At 35.2% G+C, this 23,047-nt stretch overlaps 1 protein-coding gene across 1 annotated transcript in view; it reads left to right on the forward strand.

The window, feature by feature from the left end:
- The window catches only part of LOC121371290, a 48,582-nt gene that overhangs the window by 3,848 nt on the left and 21,687 nt on the right, over positions 1-23,047 (forward strand). Inside the window, exons 2-5 of the mRNA XM_041497118.1 lie at positions 7,547-7,878; positions 15,639-15,878; positions 17,443-17,830; positions 20,334-20,398. Of these exons, the coding sequence (XP_041353052.1) occupies positions 7,547-7,878; positions 15,639-15,878; positions 17,443-17,830; positions 20,334-20,398 (1,025 nt within the window). The remainder of the gene's footprint in view (positions 1-7,546; positions 7,879-15,638; positions 15,879-17,442; positions 17,831-20,333; positions 20,399-23,047) is intronic.

A 23,047-nucleotide genomic window follows, 5' to 3' on the forward strand; every position in this document is an offset into this window, starting at 1 on the left:
GTTTTAGAAATCCACATTTGTAAAATAGCAGTATTTTGTTTCTTTAATTTATAATTTATTACTCTTGCAGCCTTTGGAGAGAAAAAATAGTATAACTCTAAAGCAGTTTTCAATTGCTGTTAATTTCATTATCAGTGGAAATCATGGAAAGTCAGGAATTTTCTTGGTAAATAAGTGTATGAACCATGATAAAGATTATTTACATTGGACTTTTCTTAATATAAGTACTGAAAAGTATAAAATTTAGATACCGGTAGGTCAAATAGATTTATGTTAAAACAGGCTCAGTGAAATCAGAATTCCTATCAGATTATGTCATTTTGTACACACAAATTAAATTATTTACATTAACAAATTATAAATACTGAAAACAATACCACTCTAATTTCTAATTTCATGTAAATGTGTATGAAAAAGCATTGTTATATTTCTACTTACATTTCTACTTACATGTGAAAAAAAAAATTAAGAACAAAAAAACTATTTAATATTTTAAATTTCCTATTTATTTTTTATCATTTGAAAATGTATTATTTATTTCTGTAATTATATATGTATGTTATTGATTTTTTGATTTTTTTTATTACATGTATACATATAAACATTTTTATTTTGTTTTATTTTACATTGAATATATATATATATATATATATATATATATATATATATATATATATATTTATTTATTTATTTATTTTATTTTATTTTATTTTATTTTATTTTATTTTATTTATTTTGTTTGGGTTGGGTTGGGTTGGGGTTGGTTTTTTTTGTTTGTTTGTTTTTTCATTGAAATAATTTATTAAAAATAATTGATGACAAATTTGGTTGAATTTACTCTACTCTGCAAACGAATAATTTGTGGTTTTAAACACGTATATCTTCATACTAAATCGCGATAACAAACATTGAATAGTAAATGAATGAATGAATGAATGTTTAACGACACCCCAGCACGAAAAATACATCGGCTACTGGGTGTCAAACTATGGTAAACAAATAATATTGAATAGAACCCGGAAGTAAACAGCGAAGAATGGAACTGGCGTTTTACAAATTAAAACTTTATTAAATGCTGTTACCGTTTTTTTATTGCAAACACTCAAGTATTATCAGTCAAATATGTATATATTTAATGGTTTTGGCATGGTGGATATATGATAGAAAGTTGTAAGAACGGTAGGGAGTAGCCTACGTGGTTGGGGAAAACCCACGATTTAGCTGGACATTATTTTGTTCTTTTCTATTCTTCCATTGTTTTGTTTTTTTACTACCAACTGCGGAATTTCGTAGATTTTTATTATTTACTTTAATTTTTAGCCGTTCTACGCTTTAGTCACATACATGCTCACAATTAGGTCGGGAATAATAGAGTGGATATACCGATCGGTGCTTTACGACAATACAAATTTAGAAAAAGGAAAGGTGTATAGTGCACGAGCGCCACCTGTCGGAAAGTCTCTGATTGTTCGCCATTGGGTATGTGCCTGCACCGACAAAAAAACATTGTGGCACAATCATTTTTGCTTAATACACAACATAATGTCCAGCGTTACTAGAAAATGAAGACTTATCTATTTGTTTACTAGTACGTTAAAGCCGCACGCCCTAGTTCCATCCAGCGAAAATAAATTATAATTTGGTTAATCTACGAACCTGTAACACACTTAGATCACGTTTTTATCAATTGGAGTGAAAAAGCAGGTTTTATATCGATAAATACCATGGGAATCCCCATGTCCCAATTGCTTGAAATAATTTTGAAAGTTAGTATTCTGATGTCACCGGTAGATGTCGCTCGAAGCACAACAATGCCTACGTGACGACAAATTTCACAGAGTGCGCACAGACTTGGGGTGCGTTCTTTTCACCTCTCCTGGACATGTTCCAACTGTTCTGTCCTGGTTGTATCCCCTCTGCAGATATCGTAAGACTTTTGTATTGAGACCCTTACTTGTCTGAATTTTATTGTTACTGAAAACGTTCACGAACTGTGAAGAAAAATCTCACAAATGAACAACAAGCAAACGACAACAAATCGGATGTTGATTGCGCGAACCGTGCACGAGAAAACAAACGGAACCAAAATGATAACGGTCACGTGGTATACCAACGTCTGTGACGTTTACACAGGAAGATTCGCTCTAAAAATAGATTGGACCTCGCTTGCTTAACGGTTTTTTCTCGAGAGCACGCGGCTTGTTAAGAAATACAAAAAATGCATTTCGTGGTTTTACAAACATCAGGATTACCAGGATTACCAAAAAGCACTTCAGGTGAATGGAAATGTGTATTCTAAATAATAAAATGTAAGTAAAGTGCAATTTTATTTGTGAAAAAATGGGTTTAATAGCGAAAAACAACGCCGTAATGGTTAACAACTAGCCGTAACTAGGGCGTGTCCCTTTAATTACAATGTCGTGTCAATAATATTTACCTCATTGACCGTATAAATGTACATCCAGTTTGCAGTTATCAAATTTCGAACGTAAAAATATGGCTTGCGCCCCTCCCGTATATATATATATATATATATATATATATATATATATATATATATATATATATATATATATATATATATATTATCTGCAGGTATTTAAAACATATTATAGAGAGGTTTCTCAGCTATACCGTTACTATACGGATAGTGATTGATCACCACTTCGAGTGTAGTTGGTGACGCATTAGCAATTTGCTTCCAGTTGTTTACGATAAAACGGCCTGCTATATGTAATACAGTTCGTGAGTAAATATAATTTAAAATAATAATAATTATTATTATTATTATTATTCTCAGAATGCGGCCATATTTAAGTCACTAACCGTACCGATCTGCGAAACTAGCTAAACTGTTAGTACTGTTACCGAATCATAGTTATTAATTATGCTTATCTGTAACAATAATGGCACATTGACGGTTTGAAAACAGATAACACGTTTCCTTCCGACTGCTTCCAGTTACAAGCGCTGTTAGTTTGTGTACTGTCCGTAGTTATATGTATTTATTTTCTTTTTCAGATAATCTCTCAGCAGCTGATAATTTTATTTATTTATATGTATTCATTCATTCATTCATTCATATATTATTATTATTATTATTATTATTATTATTATTATTATTATAGTACTGCAATATTACGCTATTCATATACGGTAGCAGGGTAAAATTTGTATGGCGCCATACCCAAATTTTATTGCAGATTTAAAAAAAATTAAGTTAACCTTTTGATAAAATTAATGACTTTATTATTACTGTATGATTTTCATAACCCTAACCCTACACCAAACCCATTTTCTTTGGGATGCACATGATTCGTCCTCTGTTGATCTCGATGAGGATTCGTCCACAACCAAAAATTGTTCTTGGACAGTTTGTCCAGTATAAAAAACAAATTGTTGTATTAGTTATTTACCGTATATTTCGTCCACGGACTAAATAAATGTACGGATACTTTTTATTTTAGTGGAATATCGACACAGAGAATTGTCAGAGAAGTGCAGATTGTAACCTAACCTAACAGCTTTGCCATGCCTATATCTCTGACATCGCCAGTGGCTTTCCCGCAGCAGAAGAGGGGTTACCAAGTATGATGGGAACAATTTGATAGACATAGTCTATTATAGTTATAATAATGTAATTATAATAGGGAATGGGACAATTAAACTAAATTCATAATTATTGTAAAAATTTACAAATTTATTATGACGCTATTTTTGAACGAGCCCTTAAAATTATTAATAATAATAATAATTATTATTATTATTACTATTATTATTATTATTATTATTATTATTATTATTATTATTATATATATATATATATATATATATATATATATATATATATATATATATATATATATATATATATATATATATGTATATATATAGTTTATGGAGAGTATAGGTGATCATTCAAGAATATTGTCAATAAAGTACTATAATTGACACATACAGACAATAACAAGTTGATAGTGCCACTAAAATTTAGTTTGTTTCATACACTAGTAGTTTACCACAAAACGAAAATAATTAACCATTTCAATGGCTAAGAAATGACATTTTAGATTTATTGGTCTAAATGTTGTAATCGAGTGGACGAATTGTCCGAGGTGGGTGGACGAATTGTAAGTGGACAAATTGTACGGTGGACGAAACGTCCAGAGGACGAACCGTCTGGAAAGCTTTTATTTCTGAGGGAGGCCCCAAACATACCCCCTATCGACTGCTGTTGCATTCAGCAAACACATTGTAAATATTTAATTTCATAGCGCCATACCCAAAAATGTCTTTCCGGCAGAAATACTGGGTAAGGTGTCTGTGGAAAACATCTGGCAAAACCCTGGGGATTTTCCTCTGTAATTTTCCACTCCCCGTTGACTGTTTCTCATTATGCAGAGACCTCACTCAAGACGTGTCTGAACACGTTCTGGGATGACTCATGGCCAACGCCTTATATGGACACGTTTCAAACCTTTCCCCGACATCTGGTAAAACCCTGGGGTTTTTCCTCTGGAATTTTCCACTCCCCGTTGACTGGTTCTCCTTAATCAGCCCACACCTGTCAAATACATCTTGCCATCTTAACGACTTCCACACCATCTGTTTCCTGTACATCAAACGGCTGTCACAGTTAAATAAACACCCCATCATTCGACACCACTCTAGGGGTCATTAACGACTTCTGCACCATCTGTTTCCTGTACATCAAAGGACCCCCGACGGTTAACACACCCATCAATCTTACCAACATCCGGTGTTTCCTGACACAAAGGTCCCGTTCCCGCAGCTGTCCAAGTCATTAACTCAGTAGCGTCCCCACGCTTAAAGGTCAGCCAGCTGCATGACCCCGAGGTCATTGCACTGAACGTGACGTCATTAGGCCACGCCCCCACGCTTAGAGGTCAGCCAATCAGAAGAGGCACGTCCTTAGAGGTCAACCAATCAGAGCGCAGGACAGGTCACGTGACCTAGCTCATTTGCATACATGGTACCCAAGTGCCCCCTCTACTACTAATTCATACAACAGTAGTTTTCGAATATTTCAAACTTCTAGGGACCAATTTTAAACATTATTCAAAACTAAATGTTACTATGAAACCTATTTGATGAGATTATCATACCAAAATATATATTGGACAATTAAATTGCATACGTCAAATTTAAGATTGCAATTCGAGACAGGGAGATGGTTTAACACTCTAAAGAAAACAGAGGGGGTGCTATTTACTACAGTTAAATACAGAAATGCAATTAAACTGTTATTTCTTCAACGTCTTCTCCAAAACTACTTAACTAATTCTAAGCAAAGCTTAGATAACACATGAAAAAACAAATGTATGCGTTTGGTTATTTTGTATTAGCATAAACTATTATAGTCCTGTTCAGTTGGTTAGACCCTAAGTTGTTTTTGCAAATTTTACGTTTAATTCATATTCAATACTTGTTTTCTTTACATACGTGTGAAAACAAACCCAAACTCCAACATATTTCATATACAATTCATCATCTAAAATGTACGAAGTTGACTTATTTCCATTTTATAAAAATCTCTGTATGTTTTAATTCACATTTATTATTCTATAAATAACTAAGGCTATTTGCATAACAAAAGATTAGGATACGAGGCTACGTGAAGGCCATTATAGCTTGTTTCATTGAATCAAAGTTATGGATGTTTTGAAATGTAAAATGTGTACCAGATTTGTCTAACCTTTTCTTTAAAGATATACGTAAAAATACATATAATCATTTTATGTTTTCATGCAAATATAAAACACCACAAGGATTGAATAGGAATTAAACATAACATCTGCAAAAAAAACTTAGGGTCTAAACAATTGAACAGGACTATAGATATAATCACTAACGTTTTTGTTTAATTGAAGTTCTTTTGTTAAACAACTTTTGCAACCCCCACTTTTGTTATATATAAAATTATTAACTGTTAATGATATTGCATATCAGAATGTAATTACAATGAAATACATGAAGTCTTATTTAATATTACTGAAGTTGAAAATCCTAAAATCATATCCGGAGCTGCTCCTGACGTGAACTATCCATAACATACTTACCCTTAGTCAACAAATGGGTTCTTGGATAATTTCATCTTACTGATAAAGTGCATTTTGTACAGACAACACATGGATAAGAAGAGATATAAGTTCTGGTTTCATTGTTTGTTAACATGCAAACCTCATGTGGTCATTGAGCTACTGCTTCGTTGTTGTTTTTCTTTCAGCAAAGCTGCAAGTTTGTTAACAGATTTTACAAATATTTAATTAAAGGGACGTTCCAATTTTTAAGATGTTATCGACTAACAGACTTTTTATCGATTGTAATTACATATCAAATGTATTTTTCTGCTTAAAATATCAGTGGCTGTATATTAAACGTGTTTCTGACGTGTTTCTATATTTTATTAGTCAGAAACATCTTACAATGCAGCTCAGGAATGTCCCTTTAATACAACTTTCCATTAAAAATGTCACTATAACATTTATGGTATATGATATTCCATAAAGTTTCGTATGCTGTGGCTTAGATATATATGAGATTGTTTTTCGTTTGTGGAAGGCCAGGCGTGTAACACCACATATGTAATGTTAGTCTGTGTTATAATATCATATGCCAGGCAGAAGAAATTGAATGATATTTTTGTTACATTTCTTCGATGTGTGATTGGGAGATCTGTATAGGATGAAATTATGTTTATCATGCAACCCCTTTCAAGTTATATGTTTATAATATGTTTCAGTCAAAAGTAGTAAAAAAAAACCTGTTTGTAACTTTCGGATAATGGCAGGTGTCCAAAAGCACATTGGGCTGACATAGCCAAAAGGTTATGTGTTTCCAAATTTTAAATAAAATACTTTGATTATATTTAAAAGTACAAATGTATGTTGTGTCACAACATTACAATTTCTGTACCTTTTTCTGTAAAAATAAACGCAGGTTTATTTGTGACCTGAAGAAGATCTACATCACTGGCTGGCAGCTGCTAGTGACTATGATGTCAGACGCTGTAAACATTCGTTGTAGGAAGCTACTTGCTTTTTTGTTTCAAAACATTTACAGGATGTTACAGGAAGTAGGAATGCTATATTTATTTATGCAGTTCAACAATTATTGCTGTAAATGGATGTTTTTAAAAAAATGAGGAAACGACATACCTGAAAATTGAACATACAACTCATTTCCTAGTCATCTGAAAACACATAGGAACGACAAGGTTATCATGCTAGCAACAGAGGTGTTATCAGGCAGTGACAAAATAACACTTTGAATTATCATGGAGAGAGACACACAGAGAGAGAGAGACAGAGAGAGAGGAGGAGAGAGATAGACAAGGGAAGAGAGAGACACACACAAAGAGAGAGAGAGAGAGAGAGAGAGAGAGAGAGAGAGAGAGAGAGAGAGAGAGAGAGAGAGAGAGAGAGAGAGGCAAACATATATGGACAGGACAGAAGGAGAGAGCCTAATGGTAGTTTATAACTATTTAGTATATATTTAAAAATTGTAATACAATTTGTTCTTTCAGGCGAAAGGCTGTATACAATAAAGTAGAGATGGACACAAAGGAGCAATACAGTAATTATCTGATAGCAAGTGTAGTAGAAAGAAATATTCCACACTCAATGACAGACGAGAAAAGGAACCGAGTTGTTAAAATAATGACAAGGACAACAAAGAAATTGCTAGCTGGAGAGCTGATCCGTATACAAGAGTACACAGATATGTGTGTGAAATCGGTCGAAAGAGCAAAAGCAGAAGATCATTATCAACAAATTGGCCATAATTTGGAATACATGGAAGATAACCTGATGGAGTTATTTAGGGAGAAACATCCCCTCGTAAATCCACTTTTTGCAGGTAGGAACTCAATAGCAGCAAGGTATCTTTTATGTGCACTTTTCCACGGACAGAACTAAGTTATATCACTCGACCGTTACGCGGTCTCGTGGTATAATATTCTTGCGCACTATAAGCTTGTGCAATAACTAACAGGGCAAAACAACCGGTATATGGCTCAGAGCCTCTGTCTATTTATTTATTATTTATAGTAAATTTGTTTCATGAATTTTTGTTATTCCCATGTATATGCCATTTGTGTAAGTATAGTAATAACTTTTATAAATGTGTATATTGTGTTGTCATGTCAGGCACGAGCGTAAGAATGTATATATATATATATATTTTAAAAAACCATCGCTACTGCTATAAAGTGTATGTGTGGAGGGGGAGGGGGGCACATACCCCTTTTGCACCCCCGCCCCAAAGATTTTGAATAATTAAGAATTGTCTGTTATTTCCTTTACGTTCATCGGGGTAGGAACAAAACAAAATCATCCGCAAACTCTGTGAATCGGCGAATTATTGGTTTATAATTAAATTGCCGCTACATTCATTACAATTTAATGTCATCCCATTGGTCCAGCCGTAGCAACGCGAGTTTGTTCATTTAAGAATTGACCGCAATAATGTTTTGGTTCATGCAAGTATGAACCGAAAAAACGATGTGCACTGTATGACTCCGCATAGCACCTCTGGACAAATCAGATTGCCGTAAAGTGTATGGACGCAAAGAAAATTTAATTATTTCTTGATGAACGTAAAAAATAACGTCAGGTAACGTTATATCTGATGACGTCACTTTATATTGGTACTTTGTCTTATTGAGCGTTGTTGTTTAGGAGAAAATAAATCGAAATAAAATATGAACTTTTAGTGTTATTATTAGTGTATTTCAAATTTAATTATAAGGTTTGTCCGTTTCTTTTACGTTCATCTGTGTATGAACAACAACAAAAAATCATCGCAAATTTCACGATTCGCAGTTTGTTAATGTTTTGTTTTTGTTCATACCCCGATTAACGTAATAGTGGGGCAGATAACACCCAATTTTTGACTGAATTGTGCACTTTTGGTTAAAAGCATGAAACTTGGCATATTACAAACATTTTCAGATATGGACCCATGTCTGGAGAGCCCCCTGGTGTGCAGGGAGGATCTACAGACGTATAAGGGCCTATACCGCCCCATAACCTATTTTCCGTGACCTTGACCTTGGTGTGAGGCAATGACCTTGGTGTGCAGGTGCGTGACTGAGCAGGAGGTCACCGCCCGCCTGTGTCCCTGACCTAGTTAGAGGGACCGTGGGATCCTGCCTGTGGGATGGTGTATATAAAAGATTAATTGATAGTAATGGGAATGTGTAGCAGGTTTCCCCTCTAAAATTGTTAAAATTATCTTTGACATCTAATAACAAAATCACAATTCACCTCTAAAGGCATACTAAAACTAGTTGCAATCAAATCTTCTCTGCATACATGGTACATTTTTAAAGCGTAAATGTCCTTATATATGAGTGTGAATATATATGTATGTACCCTAAAATCGAATTTAGTTAATTAAACTGCTGTTTGAACTTCGTACATGAAATTTAGTGGGGCAGCTAACACAAAACGTGCACTTTTGGCTAAAAACGTGACACTTGGCACATATATACCTTGACCCATTGCAAACTTTCTCAGATATGAACCCAATTTAGGAGTGTCCCCCTGGTGGCCAGGGAGGACCTACAAATGTTCCCCATCTCCGTTTAGTGGGGTGGCTTACAAAACAATTGTGCACTTTTGGCAAAAATCATGGAAATTGGCATGTATACACCTTGACCCATTACAAATATTTTCAGATATGGACCCAAGTTAGTAACGCCCCCTGGTGGCCAGGGAGGATCTACAAATGATGCAGGTGTAGATTTGGGTGGTGGTGGTGCAAAGTGAGCAATAGTTTTAGTGTGGAAGATTTGTACTTACATGCCATGAAGAAATCATATGTAACATTAGTACACAAAATACATTGTATACATCAAGAAACGACGCATAGATACCATGGCACATTACAAACACTCAACAGCAGCTCCTAATGACTGTGGGAGGATAACAACAATCCCCCCTCCCATGGAGGAAGTTCTATTCAAAATATCACTAGATGAATATATTTATAAAATTGACAAAATATAAAGATATCAAAGGGAATGAATGAATGAATGTTTAACGACACCCCAGCACGAAAAATACATCGGCTATTGGGTGTCAAACTATGGTAATGCAAATAAATAAAGTGATGATCAACATCAATATAAAAATTCAAGACTTAAACAAAAACATTGTAAAGAACTGTGCAAAAACACAAATATCACAGAATTTTACGGATACTGAATTTTACTCAAAACTTCAATTTTGTGCTGTATTGGCCATTCTCAAAGAGAATGTTACACCCCTGCACCACGGTGAGGTTATAGCACACGCAGGGGATATCAAAGGGAAAAACTGCAACATTTATTGTGAGTCTTACCAGCTTTTTGCTTTGGCGTCATTCTGTTCTAGACAAGGCAAAGTTTCTTTGTAATATAGGGTAGTGTAGTCATGACATAGATTAACCCCATTAAAGGTAGGGTCAACTCAAATAAGAGCCGTATGTGTTGGAAAGATGCATACCCGGACCACCAACACATACTGACACTTTAACAAATGAAAAATGCGTAATTTTAGAGTTAATAAAAAAAACATGATTATTCCTGCTAACTGGAGGCAGCCATTTTGTTTCGTTTTTGTGATGTTCGGTGGTATAGCTTGGGGCGAAGTGACGTCAGCTCCATCCATCTCCTCTATGCACAGTGTAAACAAACGCTCTAATTTACGACAAGGCTCTCTGCTATCATCAACCTGACTTGTAAAACAACATAAATGACTTGATAGTATAATAAACTATTTAACTCAATATATTTCAGGTTGCATCAATAGAATGAAATGGAGTTATAGTATTTTTCTCTTTTAAAAAATCCAAAGAAAAAATGCTTATTATTAGACCTATTGGTCAGTTGTGTGATTTTAGATGGTAAAGTCTACTTAATCGAGGGTTTTACAGAATTACTTACAGTAATTAATTAGAACGGCTGGTAATGTCTATTACGATTTGAGGGGTATCCGTGCTGTTATCACACAATACCCTGTGATCTTAATAAAAGAGGCACGTCTTTTTAGTGTGTCAAGACACAGTGTCTGGGGACCGTCTAAATACACCTGCCAATCAGGAACCACAGGTACAGGTTACGGAAAGAAAAGACCAATTAACCAAGAAAAAACTCCGATTATTGTTTCAGTACGTGGGTTAATTTGTGTACGAAACATAAAACAGTTATTTCAACACTTTGACAATGGTGGTTTATTTTGTATTTAAAAATAATATATAATTGGTGCTGGCTTACTAGGATGGATATTATTACAGAACATTGCGATGCATCCGCAAAAATCAGGTACGTTTTGTTTCTTCACTTCGAAGACTAATTCCTGACATGACACGTTAGGTATTACGTAACCTTCAGCTCACTGGGATGGTACAAAATGGCTCACTCCTCTGGAGTGTATGCTCTGTGTTCACTCTTGATTGGTGGACCATATTCCAGCTTGGTATGCAACTCATGTTGGCTGCTGCAGTAAGGCATCCTAGGTTTGTGGAATGGTTTCCATTGTCTTCCCCTTTTAGTAGTACATCACCTTCCTTGCTTTGTCAACATGTTTTAGGTCGCTCGTCTGTAAAGCACTCCAGTAGCTGGAAGCATTGAGCATCTTTATCTATTAATGTATAAGGGTTGAGAACCATGTAGATAAATGTACGAGTTACATCAGGGTAGCAGTTTCTTGCACCGCAGTCGGGCACTGAACCTTTTTTTTTTTAAACAAAAGTAGAGGTAGTGTCACACCCTTAGAGGTATGGACAGGAATGTATCTTTACCCAATACGTCATATATGCCACTGATGTATAAAATGGAAAGTATTTGCCTTTACAAAAGGCAAATCAAATACTCACATTTTGATTCAAGGTAATCAAATGATGGAACTTGCCAATTAGAATGACAAGCATACGTGTGTCAACAGTGCATACCAGACTGTTGACAAAACCATTCAGAATAGCATCCTGAACATGAATTAAACGCCTAGGGCTGATTTCATATGTCTGAGTTTCGTAACACCGGGTTATATCAAAACCTAGGTTTAACACTGGTTTACGTAAAACGCTGAAAAACTTGACCAAGACATACACCCATGGTGCATTTCACATGTGTGTGTTTTACCCGTGTTTACAAAACCACGCTTTTTACATGGGTTATCCGCAGATTTGGAAAGGGACATAAGCGAGGAATAGCTTACACTTCATCACGTTGTAGTTGAAACTCGTTACCGGTATATTATTAGCATTCGCGTTCGAGATGGGGGATTAGCTACCCCCCCCCCCCCCCCTAATGTGGAGCAAACCTTCACATTCTGTCAAAATGATGGACATATTTTGGCAAAATGAGCTGGCCTGAAAACATTTCACCATGTATTTTCATCATTTTACTCACAATATTAGTTATAATCCATGTCAAATGCTTACAGAACCCTATATAGCTGTTGGTAATAATGCACATATGAATAAACGTTTTGTTATTGGCATTTACTTTTAATTCTAACATTAAAAAAAAGAGAGAAAAAAGATGGGACGCGTATGCCTGAGGGCACCGAGACAACGTTTGGTAAATTTTTCAGAACTGTAGGCCTATATCGCCTTGTTCCCCTTTTATTAAGACGAGACAAACACGAAAGTTTGTCATTATAAGACTGCAGTCTATGATAGACGTTTATTGTTTTGATACCGGTGGTAACTGATCAACTTCCAATGCTAGTACTTCCCGTTTTCGTGCAGTTCATACACAATGAAGAAAATGTTTATTTTTACTAATTTAGTAAATAACTATATTTATTACCCCAGTGACGTCTCATAACAGAGAAATATGTTCCATATTTTCTCAATGATAAATATTCTGCAGTGGTGTGACGTACACTTACTGGATGATTTGAGGCTTACAAACCAATGACTTTGTCGGTACTAAATATAACATCATCACGATTTGGCAAACACACAGAATGACGTCATGTACTTTGATGAGTTGTGTTCACGACTGTTTTAATGTTAAATTTATAACAAAATGTAATTTTAACGCACCTCATTATTTATATTTTTAGCAGAATAAAGATAACTTTTGTTTTTGAAAATTATCTGTGAACGTGATTAAAATGCAAAGTTATAGCAATACCCAGAACAGTGTGTAAAGTGGTTTACATTGTTTCTATAGCCTACATATACGTGAATGTGCGTCTAAAATAAAGGCGTTTAGAGAAAACATAGCTGGGGTAATAAATAGAACAGCAAACTCGGTATCAGTTGTTATCAAATTTATGTTCCGAGTGAAATACTTTTCATTTGTCACTCGCTAAAGCTCGCGACAGCTAAAAATTATTTGACTTGGGACATAAATTTTATAATAACTGGTATCTCATTTATTATCCTCTATATATCTCAGGCGCTTTATTGTTCGTTCGCCTCGAACATGGTGAAGGTGTGGATCTAATTATACAGTCGTGCTACAAAAAAGGCAAAAGGGCATCTTGTCTAAAGGGGGATGGGGTTCGAACCCCCCTACCCCCACCCTGTGTTCGCTTCTGTAGTGGCTTCAAATGATCTCTAACATACGTTCACTTTTCATGGCTCTGCAATACTGACGTAAAACACAATTTTGCTGCCGAAATTATCCATGAAGAAAAGTTACATTGAGCAAACCCAGCGAAAAAACACCTCAAGGGCAGGTTTAAACAAGCAATTCAATTGCAACCCAGTATTAAACTAGGATTACTGAAAACCAGACACGTGAAATGCACAGTAAACATGACCCAGGGTTTAACCTAGGTTTAAACCATATGTTTCGACCCCTAATGTCTGATTCCTCGTGGTTACATGGTGGCATTAAACGCTCGGTTCTTTGAATAATAACTATAACAACAGATCATGTAATGATTATTTCCTTCTCTTCAGGGCAGTCTATAGTGACAATTTTGGTGGTGATGACTGCAAAACGTTCCTGCTTGATGGTTGGATAATATAACACACCTGCCTACTGTCCTGGAATCTTGTTCCTATCAGCATCCTGATATTTGATTAGAATGTCAACAATATATTTGTTACTTACATCACTACACAGTCAAAACATTCTAAAATAGTTGGTGTGGTATGGGACACGTATAGCACGTGCAGCAGCAATGAATTCAAAAGAAAAGCGAGGAAAGGTGTTCGAGAAAGCAGAAACTATGGTATATATGATGCCCTGGGTAAAGAGAAATCATTGGCCCTGCCTCTCTTCCACATCTTCACAGGATGTGACACTACTTTTGCTTCCTTTGGAAATGTAAAACGAGTCGGGGGTCGGGTTAATACTAGTAACCTGGAATGTGTTGACAGAGCAAAGAAGGTGTTGTACTGCCAAAAGAGGAAGAGGAAGTAAAAACTATTAAGCCACTTAGGATACCATACTCACAACAAGTTGCCTTTTAATCTGTAATCTATAGTATAATACGCAAGGTCTTTTTAACAATTCCTAATCTTTCTCATCGCTTCTCCACTTTTGATCCGAACTGCCAAACGCCTTCTTTGCACTTTGCAGGGATCTTTCTGTGCTTAGGTTTAGTCGATTTACCATACACACATCGCCTAAATATTGCTCACCCGTATACCAACCACCATAACCTCTCCCTGCATGTATCTCAGATATCCAACGGTACATTTAGAATCGATGTAGCATTAACAATGGGCGAGAAACATGCATTTGAATGCAGGTACTTGCAAGTTATTTAGAAATCCCACCACGGAAGGAGGAAGGGCGTTTGTAGTTCCTCTATGTCCACTTAAAGGGACATTCTTGAGTTTGCTCCATTGTAAGATGTTTCCGAAAAATAAAATATTTCTACGATTAAACTTACATGTTAAATATATTTTCTTGTTTAGAATATCCGTGTCTGTATATTCAATGTGTTTCTAGTCGTCTTAATATGTGTATGAAGCCCAAACTGGATTTTGTCTTCAAATAATTTCGTACGTACGAAAAAGTATATTTTAGGATATAAAATGAAATTTAACCAAGTACAAATATTAGAACGATCAGAAACACGTTTATTTTATGCAGAAAAATATATTTGATATGTAATTACAATCGTTAAAAAGTCTCTGTTAGTCGATAAAATCTTAAAAATTACATTAAAACCAGGAATGTCCCTTTAAGGAAATATTGCACAGAGCTGGAATATATTTCACTCGTCATACAGACAACATGTACAACGCCTTGATTTAATGAAACAATATATAACACATCCCTAGAAATTAATCTTCTGTTATGGTGTATATACTGACAGAAGAAATAACTCATACAGAGATTTGTTGTAAATTGAAATTATTAAACTTTGTGCCTTTTTGATGAAGAACTATTCTATGAAATATGTTGCTGTTTGGTTTTGCTTTTTCTGAGTACGGAAAGAAAAAACAACACTGAATCAGAAATAGATGTAATAAGGTCGAACACCTGATGATGGACACAATCACTTTGCCTAATTTCCCTTTGACGCTGCCTTATGCAAAGATACGCTTTTGATCAGGGAATACGGGTTTGTGGTTCAGATTTAGTAAAAGAAAGTCTTTAAATGATTGAACAGGGCAATAGTAGTAGAAATATTGTGATTGTTGTTATTATTTGGTTTTAGAAAACCCCCAGCCGAATTGCAACCACCAACAGGCATTAGACGGATGCCGCAACGTCTTTGTGAGTGACCTGGACTTAAAATCCACGCGTTTTCTAGACCTTCTTCATCAAGATGATGTTATGTCTATCGCCAGCATGGAGAGCATCCAAGTACGACCAACATCCAGGGCACGCAATGAGGAATTTATGCACGTTCTGAAAACATGCACTTCAGAACAAATTAATAATGTTATAATTCCAGGTATGTGTCACTATGAATAGAACAAGGATAGCTGTCTGTGCAAAATCCACCGTTTAACATATGCAATATTATTTAGTGAAGGGTGGATGGGGTGGGAGGGGCAGTGATTATAAAAATGTTCCTAATGAGACTATGCGGAGTGTGTAGCTAATAAAATATATACACAGTGGACTCTGTCTAAACCGATTTTACTTGGGGCTGATAAAATATGCCGGTTATAGTCCTGCAAACAGGGTCACCTAAATGAGGGAGGGGGGTGGGAGTACTGGTGCCGACAGGGTAACATTAGTTCACGTGGCTAGACTTATTGATTATGATACGAGGATTATGAACCTACCTGATCACACTTTCAAATATGCATGCGTTTCGTATGGCGACCATTTTTCAAGATGTCTGGCGCCATATTAAAGAAAGCCATATCTCTGCCACCTTTTCACATATTGAGGCGATTTTGGTATCAAAACATATGTTTTGTTAGGTGGGGAATATGAAAAACATACTTCCAGACCAATTAGATGTATTCTGGATCATTTTTCAAGATGTTTTCACAAAAAGTAAGCATTTATTCCTGTATTCTTGACATAGTAATATCATACTAACAATGCTATATACAGATTTCCCTGGAACATGTGATTGATTCCATTAAAATTTACCATATAGAAAATGAAAACATTCTGCCATATAATTTGAAAACTCGTGTTTTAGAGTAATCTGATAGGGTTCATCCCAGTGATCGTAATCTGGTATATTATACAAGCTAAATTCAGTCATGGTGTTTTCTGAGACTGTTCTCTCATAACGTCTACTATATTCATCACATATAATTTCAATTTTGACATTTCCTGTAATTAATTAACCTCATTACATGTGTGTGTGTGTGTGTGTGTGTGTGTGTGTGTATGTGTGTGTGTGTGTGTGTGTGTGTGTGTGTGTGTGTGTTTATGCGATAGCATGGTAGTAAAGACATAAATTAAATTCTAAACGCTCATCTTTTTCAAAATGGAGGAGGGAGTAAAACATTTTTTTTATTTGATATTATTCGTACATTGAAAATACCACACATCGAGCAGTGTCCATTAGAAAAACAACAACAACAAACAAACAAACAAAAACCCAACAACAGCAAACAAACAAAAAACAATAAAAATAACAACACACACACACGCGCGCGAGTGCAAACAATTACAACAACATCGGATGGTATGTTGGCTGTTAAGCTTTGGGGTTCCAAAGAAGACTTGACAGAGACAGCTATTTTATCACCACAACCGGACTCCAGATCTAAAGCATGATCAAATATAACTTGAACGCAGAAGAAGAAGAAGGATGGTGTGTATTTATCCTCGTCGAGGCGCAGGTGAAAATATAGGATTTATGTTATAATTGCCTAATGAGCAGATTTATAGTTTGATGAACTGGTTACTATGTTTCTATGCATTATTAACAAATGGTATACCGGCAGTACAGATAGGGTTAAGTGAGTTCATATTAAAATCAAAGTTTTATATTATTAGTTTCATTCATTGTAACACTCCCATGACTGTTTATCTTTGTCCCGTAACAGCACTTCAAAAGACACACCCACATCTTGCTGAGAAGTTAAAAGCTGAGATGGCAAAGCCTTGTCAAACTGTTCCCAGCAAATGTCTCGCCTGCCGAATAAGAGAGGAAGTTCAGGTTAAACGCCTGGCTGACTTCCTGCTGAAACAAAGCATGATCTGTTTGACATCACATTCTGACTACAAGAACCCATCAATGACAAACACTGTCAAATGGATTGCTCTACTAAAAGAAGTCAATACGGCAGGAATTATTAAAGCCCTTCAAAACAAATATCCAGATTTACATGCTGAGTGTCAAATCAAGAAACTGAAAACTTTAGAGTGCATTTGTGCTATGGGAGATGAAGAAGAAGAAATGGATGTGGCGAGACTATCGGATTTGGAATCAATGTATGTATATATATTAAATACTTTCAGTAATAATAACAATTATCCGTGTGTGTGTGCCCTATTATATGTAAGTACATATGCATGTATGGTATGAATGGTATATATGTATAGATATATTAATATATATTGTATGTACGTCAGACTTGACTAGTACATACATAAATGTATGTGCAAAAGTATAAGTACCACAGTAAGTATATTAAGATAAGTTCACGATGGCATCGAAATGATTCCATCACATTTTGTCTACTAAATGTATCTCTTCTCGATGGTCCACAAATATATGGTGAATAGTTCGTTTTATTCCTCTTCCAATGGGTCCTTTTGGCAATTGCATAATTATAGAGGCTGGTCAAATATCAGTATGGGAGACTGTCTTTTTAAATGGTCACTTGCATTGTTGTCCACATCCATATAATGCTGGTCACGGCAACATGATATGCACTAAGTGTGTTAAATCATTTCATATCCAATGGCGGTTGTCTTGCATGATATGTATCCCATGATGATATTACATTTTCGACATCATCTTATATTTTCGAGCCACTAGTTCCAAATTATTTTTCATTAAGGACGTTTCATCTCAAGGTGAATGGGATTTTCTTTCATTTTGGATATAATTGGAGGCATGTAGTTGTACAAATGTCTTTGAGCTTGAATCACAAAGAACAACAATACCATGATCAAGCTGTGTTGCAAGGATGGTATTTCAATATATTGCCAACAGTCTTCACAACATTTCATCCACTGCCTGTGGCTGTAAAAGTTCACGATTCTGATATCAACTACTGTCATGACAGGTTATCTTTCAATCATTAAAGGGGTGGGACGTAGCCCAGAGGTAAAGCGTTCGCTTGATGCGTGGTCGCTCTAGGATCGATCCCTGTCGGTGGACCCATTGGGCTATTTCTCGTTCCAGCCAGTGTTCCACAACTTGTGTAACAAAGGCCGTGGTATGTACTATCCTGTCTGTGGGATGGTGTATATAAAAGTTCCCTTGCTGCTAATCGAAAAGAGTAGCCCATGAAGTGGCGACAGCGGGTTTCCTCTCTCAATATCTGTGTGGTCCTTAACCATATGTCTGACGCCATATAACCATAAATAAAATGTGTCGAGTGTGTCGTTAAATAAAACATTTCCTTTCTTCAATAATTAAAAATCACAACCTTTGACAGTTTGAACCCGAACAATGAAATATCAATTGGGGCTATAACTTTAAATCATAAAATCATTATGGACGTTGTTGAAGACTATGCCAAACAGTTGACCAAGCGTGAGAGTGAACTGTTAAATGCCTTCCGGAAAGGAAAAACTTAAGGAAAAAATTCAATTTGTTAATCAATGGCCCATTTGTGACTACATGTATCTTCCACAGATCTTGACAATTTGTAAAGACGGAGAGTGAATCTAGAAGGCAGTATATTGAAGCAGATATGCGATATGCCAGACTTCCTCAGTGACAACATATATTTCAAAATTAGGGAATAGGACATACAGACAGAAAACAGGAATTCCCTGGTCACCAACTGTGCACCACTACTCGCTGATTTGCTTCTCTGTGCACATGAATAATAATTTCTTACTAATATGGTTAATCAAAACAAAGGAATCTGGCTAAAACTTTAAAACTTTACTTTTCGCTATATTCATAATCTTAGATCATTCAATAATAGAAAGGTTATAGATTACCTTCCACTGATTTACCCACAAAAGTTAGGAATAAAAGAAACATCTAAAGTAATCAGATTAACTGGTCTCCAAACTAAGCTGCATGGCAAAAGGGATGACTTCAATAGTAAAAAAATTCTTTATGTCGACCAATATACATTCTACTCCTTCTCACCCATGCACATCTAATCTCATACAGTTTTTGATAGAGCCGCAATTTCGGAGCCTATCACTTTCAAGCAGATCGAATTATTGATTCTTGGCAATACCAGTTATAACATTTAATTACTGTAAGTTGTAATAATAAAATGGTTTTGTTTGTTTTTAATATAATTTTATTGAATTTGTATTTTTTATTATTTGAAAATATATTTCACCTTTGATAAAAACAATCTCTCTCTCTCTCTCTCTCTCTCTCTCTCTCTCTCTCTCTCTCTCTCTCTCTCTCTCTCTCTCTCTCTCTCTCTCTCTCTCTCTCTCTGTATGTGTATGTGTGCTTTAATTTCACGAAAAGGTGGTGTAGATATAATAATATACAAAATAGTTTACTTAATACAATTTAGATAGGTGGTAGGGTATGAATTAACATTCATCCATATCCCGTAAGTGAATAAACATACAAGAATATATTACACATAATACCAATCTGTGCTCAGATTGTGCACGTAAACCATGCACTGCAATTCATATCAGTAAATTGTAGGGAATTGATGCAGCATTTATAATGATGATGATGATGATGATGATGATGATTTATGATGATGATGATGATGATGATTATGATTATTATTATTTATTATTATTATTATTATTATTATTATTATTATTATTTTAGATCATCTGGATATGACGACAGCTATGAACATGATAGCGATTTAACAGACATGTGTTCACCAAAAGGTCAGCTCTTAAGAAATATATACATTTTTGGTAGAGTATCCGAACACCAACGGGGCCAAGTAGTAAGTTAGATTTTAAGGGGTATCTGGTTTAGAGATGTTCTGTTCTGTTCTGATAAAATAAAAAGTGACTGTGGAAAACGTCCAGTTTTGAGGGAATTCCGGTTTATAAAGAGTCCGGTTTCTAGGGGTTTCACTGTTTATTTTTCACATTACATACTTTCCGAATTAGATGCAAATTAATCAGGTCACGGGATGATGTTTATTGACATGGCCGTATAACTGTCCACCAGCGATGCTCCAAAATTGATGGATACATTCATAGTTATCAAGTACATTTCAGTAGCAATTTTATATTGAAAATGGGCAGTTCTGATAAAAGAAACGTTATGAATTAATTTATGTTGTTTGGATAAGAAACATTATGTGATATGAATATTGATGTCATTTCATTCACAAAGACCCTGCAATATATATTCATACATCATTTGAATATTGAGTAATGGTTAATTATAAAGTTACAAAAAAAAAACCCACGTTGTATTAGGCTTGTTCAAACTTATATGATAAAGATTTAATTTTGGTATCGTCAATATCATATATTAGGAATAAAAATAATGTATTATTCTCACCAGAGGTTTGCATAATATAATTTTTACTCCTGGTACAGTCAAATTTCGATAACTCAAAATTGAAGTGGACGACAACATTTGTAGTGGCTGTCCTCCTATAGACGAGGTACTAGATAGAGATTCATGGAATCAACCACTATTTTATCAAATGCGGATTTGACTTTGCATTGTACTACAGTTTTGTCAGCCAAATTTATCAAGGGAACATTTGCTTCTAAAAGTTAAAGTTTCTTTTGTTTAACGACACCACTAGAGCACATTGATTTATTAATCATGCTTTATTGGATGTCAAACATTTGGTATTTTCACAAATAGTCTTAGAGAGGAAACCCACTACATTTTCTCCATTAGTAGCAACCAATCTTTTATTTTCACCATCCCACAGACAGAATAGCGTATACCACGGCCTTTGATATACCAGTCGTGGTGCACTGGCTGGAACGAGATATAGCCCAGTAGACCCAGTAGACCCATCGACAGGGATCGATCATTTGTTTTTAAAACAGGAGAACAGAGAACTATCTTAATGAATCTGGACAATTTGTTAAAACTGAACAAGATAAAAGTATACTCACTGAGACAGACATATGTGAAATGTTGGACTTCCTCATTGACAATATATATATGTCAAATGTGGGGATATGACAGGTAGTATGCATCCGCATGGACATCTACTGTGCTCCATTACTCGCTGATTTATTTCTCTATGGTATCAGATTTTCTAACTGATTTAGCTAAATCAAAACAAAGGAGGCTGGCGAAAACGTTTAATTTCAACTTTTGATATATTCACAGAGATAGAAATAAAGGAAACTACAGAAACTATCAAATCTGTTTCATACCGTGTTCTATACACAGATATTTAGAACGATTTTAGCCTCATACAAAGCTGTATAATAAAAGGGATAACTTGAGTTTTCCAATAGTCAATATTCCCTTCATGTCGAGCCATATTACTTCTGCTCCAGGTTTTGGTGTGTATATTTCGCAACTTCTGAGATATATTAGAGCATGCTCATCATATGCCGCTTTTAAAGACGGACATATCCTCCTGATAAAGACGTTCGTTGACCAGGGTTATAACATCCAAAGACACCTGCAAGCCTTCAAATGTTTTTATGGTAGACTATTTCACGATATGACGCATCACTGGTTAAATTGATGTCTGATGCAGTACCCTATTTTGACCTTGTACATGCCTTTTCATCTTTGTGGTGAAAATCCTATGGATTGGATGGCTGTAGACTGGTGCCACCAGTGGTGCAGGATTAGCCAGAATACTCTGACTGTAAGAGGACAAGACGGACATTTATATCGATCATTTTCGAGTTCCATGAGAACGATTTTTCACATATTAATCACTAATACACACACTACAGGAAGAAACCTGACAGTACCCACTTCAATCTGATTAAAATTAGCTCTACTTGTCTACCAGGTGTTTAATTTATTTTTTAAGAACTAAATCAGTGTTACATTTTACATTACAAATTATTTATTTTATGAAATAAAACATGTTTCAATGCATTGGTGAGATATACAATTGTTTTTTTGTTTTTTTTGAACGACACCACTAGAGTACATTGATTACTTAATCATCGGCTATTGGATATCAAACGTGTTGTAATTCTGACACGTCGTCATCAGAGGAAACCCGCTAAAAAAAAATTCAAATGCAACAAGGAATCTTTTATATATGCACTTTCCCACCGACAGGAAATCACATACCATGGCCTTTAACCAGTTGTGGTGAACTGATTAGGTGAGATACAATGCTACTGCAAAGACATATATATTTTTTCTCTACTGACTACCAATAACTACGGTGGTATATTTAGGACACAAACTTATATCCCAAGCTCTCGACTTATTATCTTCATATCGACTTATTATCGGAATCTAGATGCCAGTAGAGTTCATTGATTACAGGTACGAATCTCCTCAGTGGATAATTATCTGAATGTTTTTTCCCATCCCAATCAGTTTCTCATGACTGGTATATCAAAAGCCTATCAAAG

The sequence above is a fragment of the Gigantopelta aegis genome, chromosome 1, assembly GCF_016097555.1.
Source record: "Gigantopelta aegis isolate Gae_Host chromosome 1, Gae_host_genome, whole genome shotgun sequence".
Classification (NCBI taxonomy): Eukaryota; Metazoa; Mollusca; class Gastropoda; order Neomphalida; family Peltospiridae; genus Gigantopelta; species Gigantopelta aegis.